The sequence below is a fragment of the Bidens hawaiensis genome, unplaced genomic scaffold, assembly GCF_021521415.1.
Source record: "Bidens hawaiensis isolate Kalapana, Puna unplaced genomic scaffold, B.hawaiensis_p1.1 tig00000055_1, whole genome shotgun sequence".
Lineage (NCBI taxonomy): Eukaryota > Viridiplantae > Streptophyta > Magnoliopsida > Asterales > Asteraceae > Bidens > Bidens hawaiensis.
The window spans coordinates 2,571,000-2,579,117 of record NW_027491016.1 but is presented as its reverse complement, the minus strand read 5'-3'; the positions used below and the strand labels follow the sequence as shown (position 1 = coordinate 2,579,117).

Sequence of the window (8,118 nt, the reverse complement as noted above, 5' to 3'; positions counted from 1 at the left end):
TTTTGGAGAAATATGTAATTTCAAAGGTTAGAAAGAGAAAATATGTAAAAATCCCGAAACACTATTGTGGGTGGTGTTAGTGTAATGATTTTCTAAAGTAAATTAACATATTGCAATTTTATACAAAGTTAATAACAATTTGCACACACATTTGTAAAAGTCAAGTACTATCCATCAACCTTCAGCGATAGTGTATACTCGCTTTCTATACGTCTATAACAAAATGTAAGCATATCTAGATTTATAAAAAGAGATTCCAGGTTATATATAATATAAGGTATCAAATAGCCATAAGTTATAATATAACATCCAAGATTCCAGGTACACACACAAAAGATGACGACGAGGTCAATTATGTAATTTGACTAGAAAATTGCAACAAAACAAATAAGAAGCATTGCAAAGTATACATTTAGGCTGCCTATCTTCTTATAGGAAAGCATCCTTCTCCAGCAGCTTCAGTACATCATGATGGTTGTTCAGCTTAGCAACATCAATAGGTGTTTTTCCATCCATGTTTTGCAGTGTACTAAATCCAAAAAAATATAATTTTTAAATTCAAATTGAAATCAAGATTAAATAATTATTAATTATGCAGATGGTTCAGTAAGCTTACACGGCTGCACCGTTGTCAAGCAAAAGGGCCACGCACTCTTTCCTGCCATAACCGGCTGCATAATGGAGAGCTGTGTTCTTGTTCTTGTCTAATGCATCCACTTTTGCCCCGGCTTCAAGAAGAACTTGAGCACATTTCAACTACGATCAGAGTTAAATCCATTACAGGTCGATTTCAGTTAAGTTTTTTATATCTCTAATGGTAATCAAAGATTTTGGCTTAAGAGAGAACATGCAGAAATTCGTTCAGAGCGTAACTTAAAAGCATAGAACCTTGTAAATCTTTTTATGCAAATAAAGTAAATTAATAGTGTAGTAATATGCGTCTTGTACTCTGCTAGTGGACAAGAAGTGTTTCGGGTCAACCTGTACCACAAAATCACCTGTTTTGACCCACTACCCAATCTGCCCGTTTCGTCACAAAACCTTACCTTGCCATATCCACAAGCAAAATGCAATGCTGTCCTTCCCTCTGAGTCTTCTTCATCTTTATTGGCTCCAGACTCTAAAGCCGCCTTCAAACCCTAGTTATTTATAAAACCGTCAATAAACAACAATTTTTCACTAAAAAGTAATAAGTTTAGTGTTCAAAAATCACTAAAATGTATTTTTAATACATAAAACTATTTACTCAAAAAGTAGATTAAATAATATGATTTTAATATGCGCATAAATTTAAATTAAAAAAATTAAGCATTTGTGGACAAAAACACCTTAAACATTGTGGGCAAAAATGCCTACCGGCCCATTTCAACCTGTACCAAAAAAACTGCCCGTTATCCAACCCACCCATCCATTTTGCCACATCGGTTAAAAGCTAAGAAAGTACTTGGTTATAATGAGGTAATTTGGAAGCAAAGTAGATAAAATGTAAAAAATCCACCCTTGGAAGAGGTGGCTCAGAATTGATTGTATAATGATGGCACACAAGTTAGAAAAGGAAATAAATACTCTTGCCCATTTCGACCCAAACACGTTTTGACCCGACCTGCCTGTTTTTCCAGGCTTACTTATGGATGACCTACCTCAACATCACCAATACTAGCAGTTTGGTGAACGATAGATTCATCCTCATTTGCATCTTCTTCAGCTTCATCTGCAACTGGATTCACAGTGGAAGCAGTAGCATCTTCAGTGGCTGCAAGGCCCATTGCTTCACCCAGTTTCTTTAGAACATCTGGATCATTCCAGTACCTGATTTGTGGTGGATTAATATATAATATTATATTTCAGAATATATATAATAATTCATAAGTCACCATTCACCCACACAAAAAGAACTTACTTCATCATTGCTGTTGGACCACCAGATTCTATCTCTTCTAAGATCGGTTTCAAAGATGGATCTTCTTTGATGCGCGCCATGCGTTCTTCAAGCTGGTCCTTTTGAGCTGGGTTTGATAAACTTTCAAGCATCTGAGACATTGATGGATCCTGCAAATAAAATGCTTTTGTTAGTCAAATCGCGTAAAATCATTAAATTGTTAAAAAAGAATAAACAAGTATAACAATAATGATAAAAATAAGAGTAATTTACAGCTTTTGTCCTTTATGTATAGGGTAACATGCAGATCATGTTCTTTCAACTTCAATAAAAATCAAGAAAATCATCCCTAAAGTTCTTATGTTGTAATACAATACAAACTTTTCAGTAACTTGTGTTAATCTTGTGAAAATTACGTATTTTGTCCTTCAGTTGTAAAGGATAATGGTCATTTTTAAAAAGCTAGCAGAAAAGGTTAACACAAGTTACTAAGTTAGTGAATAGGACTTAATGCATTACAGCAACTGAACTTTAGGGAATAGGGAAGTATTTTGATAGTTGTTGAATTAAAAGGGCATGATCTGCAAGTTACCCTATACATAAATGACGAAAACTGTAAATTACCCTAACAACAACAACGACAACGACAACAGCAATACCTGCATCATGGCACTGCCAAGGCGTTCAGCCATGTTCATGAATTGTGGATTTTGCATGACCTGCTGCATGGTGGAATAATATTGCTGTGTGTCAAACTGGGGAATACCGTCATTAGCACCATGAAAAGTTTGTTGGAGTTGCTCGGCCATTTGGTTGAATGACGGGTCTTTTGCGATTTGTTCGGCTAATTCCTTGATGCTTGGATCCTGTAGCCGCAACAAAAATGGAAAAAATCAAAACTTCAATGTGGGTTAGGTGTAGGATTGCCAGTGCATATGGCTATGTTACTTGTACATTAGATTCTTTTAATTTCATTATAAAGGTAAGTTTCATATGAACAACATGATACAGCAAATTCAATAAAATGCAGCACGACTTTTATGTGAAGGAACCGTCAACCGTGTGAGTGTTGATTGCATATATTTTCACTTCAATTAATGCCCAACATGATACATGCATCTATGTGTGTATGTGAGTGTACAGTCTAGGGTTAAAAAAACAAACAATTGAACCATAACCGAAAGATTAAAAAAACCAAAACTGAGATAAACAAACCAATTTTGAAAAATATATTATATGCTAGGAAAGTTTAATTGCAATTTTTTTCACAAACGATATATTGCTTAGTTTCTCCTTTATAAATTAACATGTTTGCTGCCTTTTTGACTTATTAACTGAAATGGGCTTGAATTGACCCAGGCCCAAAACTGGCATAGTCGAAAAAAAGAAAACCGTTTGTAACAGAAACAATATAGCTATGAAAATAAAATACAAAGCAACGGTTATATAAGTTTGGATTTGACCAATAATCGAGCCAACCCATGCTCAGCCCTACTGTACACACCCACACATATAAACTATTATTAAGTAATCTATGAGAATGAAAGAATGGTATATACATTAAGTAGACCAGCCATAGATGAGAAGTCAAAAGGATTTCCAGGAAAACCAGCTCCAGGGATGGAGCCCATTGGAGGTACAGGTGGCGTGGAGCTTGATTCTGAGGAAGTTTTCTTTGTGGCTGTCTCAGTTTTCTCTTCTGTATAACAAAAAAAAACATGTTTAAAACTCTATGAATATTCTTTATGAATCGTGCTTCAAATCACACTTCCATATTCTCAACGGTTCAAAAAGGTATTTTTAAGAAAAAAAAGAAACTCAAATCAAGATATCAATAATAACAAAGTTAAGTAAGCTATTAGGTTAAAGTAGACTAATACTATGATATAGCTACTTAACAATATCCATTAACTATGGAATCAAAACCACATAAGATGAATTCATCAGATCAACCGCTATTCTTTATGTTATCATTGAAAATTCTGAGCATTAAGAATAAAGATGAATATCTATATGATATTTAATTTCTTTTGACCAATTTTCTAATAATATATATTTTTTAGTTTTTGAAGTTTGACTATGATCATGGGAGGTAGAACAACATGCTATACAGTGTTGCAAAAATCACTATTAATGTATTAAACTAGTTGCTAATCACTTCCTTGCCAATGCAATTTTAGCTAATCGACAACACTAATCACTAATTGGTCAAACTCGGTCAAACCCGTCCCTAATTCTCGCCAAACCCTATAAATTCTGGCATTTTTGGTCAACGGGTCGAACATGGGTTAAAACATGTCTACTAAAAAAATACATATAAAAAAGTGTGATATGCATTTTTTGCAACTGCAAATTACATAAAAATTCCGATCCGATTTATCACTAGCAAGTACCCCACCAGCCGACTAGCGCCTACCAAGTTCTACAACACTGATGTCGTATGATACCTTCCGACTTTCTTTGTCAAATTCCTAAAAAAAAAGAAAAAGAATGTTTTGCCTCTTTAAGCTCTTTCCCCTCTTGCACACTCAAAGTATCAAAAAAGCAAAAAAGAAAAAAAAAAAAGAATATTCATTCCACTTTCGTACTAGTATGTTCTCATATTATAAATCATAATCTCCATGAAAGCAAACTCAACCTTCATAACTTCATAAGAGCTCAACACACTATTAATTCTCAAATAAACACATAATTTCAAAAGATAAAAACTAATTTAATTACAACAAACAAACAAACTAACAAACATATCATCAATCAATCAAAATTATTCATAAGGCTCATCTTCACCACTAAGTAACATAAGATAATAATCGAACACATACCGCCGGAGGTCTCGGGTTTGACAGCAGCAGCTGCAGGAGCATCTTTCTCATTCACCTAACAAAACACACAACAATCCGAATCAATAACCAACACCAAACCCTAACAAAAGTCAATTCACAGTTCTACAGATCAAGATTTGAAATTGTTAAATTCAGAAACCCTAATTAGTAAATACGAGCTAAACCTACACGAATCAACCGGCGAGAATTAGGATAAAGCGGTCACAATCATAAAATTAAAATCAATAAGAAGAAATTATTATAGGTTTACCTTGGACATATCGATGATTGAAGTGATGAAAACAATAATAATAATAATAATAATAATAATAATAATAATAATAATAATAAGATAATGGTGATGGTAGATCGATAAATGTGAGTTTCTCTTGTGATAATAATAATAATAATAATACTGAGGGAAGAAAGAGTATATAGATGGTGTGAAGGCGTGGGCCACATCATTGGGCCTAGAGATAAGTCCAATGACAATGTTTTTTTTTAATTGTTTACTGAACTAATTAAATGAGTTAATGTCCATTTTCATCTCTTTGGTTTGCTACTTTTGCTACTTCAGTCCAAAGTTTGAAATTTTATCAATTTAGTTCTTATAGTTTTAAATATTAGCCAATTACGTCCTCTAGTCTAAAACTATGCCGTTAGTTTAAGGGGTATTTTTGTCTTTCTTCTGTTTATGTTTAGTTAATGGCCAGCTTCATCCCTGTGGTTTGATACTTTTGCTACTTCAGTCCTAAGTTTGAAAATTTTTCAATTTTATGTTTAATTTATTCAGTTTTTTTTTTGTCTATAGCCCTTAAGAGCATAAGCCAAGCCCAAAACTATCGTGCATCGACCAAAACAGGTTTACGTTTACTATGTCGATAACAATAATCATACCCCCCTCGTATTTAGTTTCTAGACATTTTCTAAACTCTCCCCCATGGTGGAATTCATTGGTAAAGTGGTCAAGGTAATTCCCTAAAACCGTACTATACCGATAAAACTAAAATCGTTTCAAACCGTAACTAAAATAGTTACGGTTTAGAGATTAACATATTGTAGCAAACATCTTGGTCAAAATCACATCAGAAGGTCGAATATCCCGCATTTCCATGTTTGCTCAAGAAATCGATACACTAGATCGCATGTGTGTTCTTCAAATCGTGGTGTTGTTCTTGAATTCTTCATATCGACTACAATTCTAGGGTTGAATTCGACAAATTCAAGAACAATACCACGATTTGAAGAACACACATGCGATTTAGTGCATCGATTTCTTGAGCAAACATGGAAATGCGGGATATTCAACCTCCTGATGTTGATTTCGACCCAGATGTTTGCTACGATATGTTAATCTCTAAACCCTAACTATTATGCATTAATCAGAGAAACGATTTTAGCTTTTTCGGTATAGTTCGGTTTTAGGGAATTACCCTGACCACTTTACCAATGAATTCTATCATGGACTGAAGTAGCAAAAAAAAACTAAATAAATTAAACATAAAATTGACAAATTTCAAACTTTGGACTGAATTAGTAAAAGTATCAAACCACAGGGACGAAACTGACCATTAACTAAATGTAAATAGGAGAAAGACAAAAATACCCCTAAAACTAACGGTATAGTTGGATGCTGTTAGACGGGGGGACGTAATTGGCTAATGTTTAAAACTATAAGGACTAAATTGACAAAATTTCAAACTTTGGACTGAAGTGGCGAAAGTAGCAAACCACAGGGACAAAAATGGCTATTAACTATAATTAAATAATTAAAACCAAAAAAAAAATACTTTTAATTAGAGGTGTACAAAAAGCCAAAGTTGGAACCGGACCGGAAAAAAAACCAAGAACTAGTTTTTTTATACCTAGGTTTTTACTACCCGAACTAGTACCCAATCCTACTCGTAATGTACGGATAGGATTTGCATTTTAGTACCAAAACTGGTACCTGATCCTACCCGTAATGTACGGATAGGATATGCATTTTAGTACCAAAACTTGTACTCGAAACCGGACCCGATTTGTACCCAGTAATACCTGAAAACCGGAACTAAGTTTTTTCAATACCCAAAACAGTGATTTTCAAATACCCAATTTATATCCGAAATTACTCGACAAATACAAAAAAAATAAAGTGCAGCTCTTTAAAACACCCAATCTATACTCGAAAGATAGCCGGGAAAAGGCCCGAGAATAGGATATTCGAATACCAAGTTTTAGAATACGCGGTTCTATACCTGACCCAACCCGATGCATAGGGTATGATTTTTAAAAACATACCCGGACCCGAACCTGACTCAGGTATTGATAATACCCGATTTTCCAATATCCAATCATACCCGAACCCAGTTTGACACCCGAACCGGACATTAGAAAAACCTGATTGTGCACCTCTACTTTTAATGTTGATTGAAAGCAAAGAACCAAATCATTATAATAATCGACTCAAACCAAGATGTGTATTTTTTAATTGATTAGTTTCTCTAATCCATCATTTAGTTTATCTCGTGGATTGGTTACTTTATCCACCGGTAGTTTGACTAGTAAATTTTAAGGGTTTATCAAATTAATCAAAGTATCTTCTAAAGATTGAGTTTTGCGATTCAAAAAGGGGTAGCGGCGCAGCTTGTTGCCCGCTTGTCTTGTGTTTCGATGTAATCCAAAAGACATGATAATGAAGGTGATCAGGTGGTCCTTTTTTAAAAAATATTTATATTTGGATTTTAATTTTATTTATTGTAAGAAAAATAATAATTAATATACTTGGGGTTTGATTATAAAATGGTTTCACAAATAAATGATATGTTATAATCCGGTTTAAAAGCTATCTGGGTTTGGTAATACCCATTACCCGTTTATTTTCTTTATTATAAAATTGTTTCTTAATTATAAATAATATCTTTTTTAAAATAAAATAGGATATTAATTTTTAGTATATCCCTATTTTATAGGATTTTCATATCAAATATTTGATGTGATTAATTTTTAATATAGTGAGATGTTATAAACCGTTTAAGAGCTATCTGGGTTTGGTGAGACCTTTACTCGTGAATTCGGGTCAAATGCGTGAGAAATCTTCATTTACAAATAAAGTAATCTTATGGCTTAAGAGAATGGTTATTTTACATTTTTTGTTTTTTAATATTTATTTTTTGAATTTTAATTTTCTTTATTGTAAGAAAGTTAATAATATAATAACAAGGGTTTGATGATGAAAATGTTTCATAAATAAATGATATGTATAACTCATTTAAAAGATATATGGAGTTTGTGACCCATGACCCTCTTATGTTTTTTACTATAAAATTGCTTATTAATTATAAATAATATATTTTTCTTTTTAAATTGGATATTAAATTTTCGTATATCCCTATTTTATAGGATTTTCATATCAAATAATTGGTAAGGTTAATTTTT

The 8,118-nt window shown here is 33.0% G+C and overlaps 1 protein-coding gene across 1 annotated transcript; it reads right to left on the bottom strand.

Moving 5' to 3' along the window:
• Nucleotides 1–338: 338 nt before the first annotated feature.
• On the bottom strand, nt 339–4,771 carry LOC143636172 (ankyrin repeat domain-containing protein 2B-like). Its single transcript, XM_077103863.1, has 8 exons — nt 4,702–4,771; nt 3,439–3,578; nt 2,539–2,745; nt 1,901–2,049; nt 1,641–1,809; nt 1,047–1,139; nt 617–756; nt 339–529 (listed from the first exon to the last, which is right to left on the bottom strand). Exons 2-8 carry the CDS (start codon nt 3,508–3,510, stop codon nt 430–432), a joined length of 930 nt encoding a protein of 309 aa, XP_076959978.1. The 5' UTR covers nt 3,511–3,578; nt 4,702–4,771; the 3' UTR covers nt 339–429.
• Nucleotides 4,772–8,118: the final 3,347 nt, after the last annotated feature.

What these genes read in the sequence shown, in the direction of transcription:
- LOC143636172 (XM_077103863.1), bottom strand. Translation starts at nt 3,510, where the DNA reads ATGGGCTCCATCCCTGGAGCTGGTTTTCCTGGAAATCCTTTTGACTTC. An exon ending in TTGGCAGTGCCATGATGCAG is followed by an intron (nt 2,050 to 2,538) that starts GTATTGCTGTTG and finishes TTTTATTTGCAG; the next exon opens with GATCCATCAATGTCTCAGAT. An exon ending in GGTCCAACAGCAATGATGAA is followed by an intron (nt 1,810 to 1,900) that starts GTAAGTTCTTTT and finishes ACCACAAATCAG; the next exon opens with GTACTGGAATGATCCAGATG.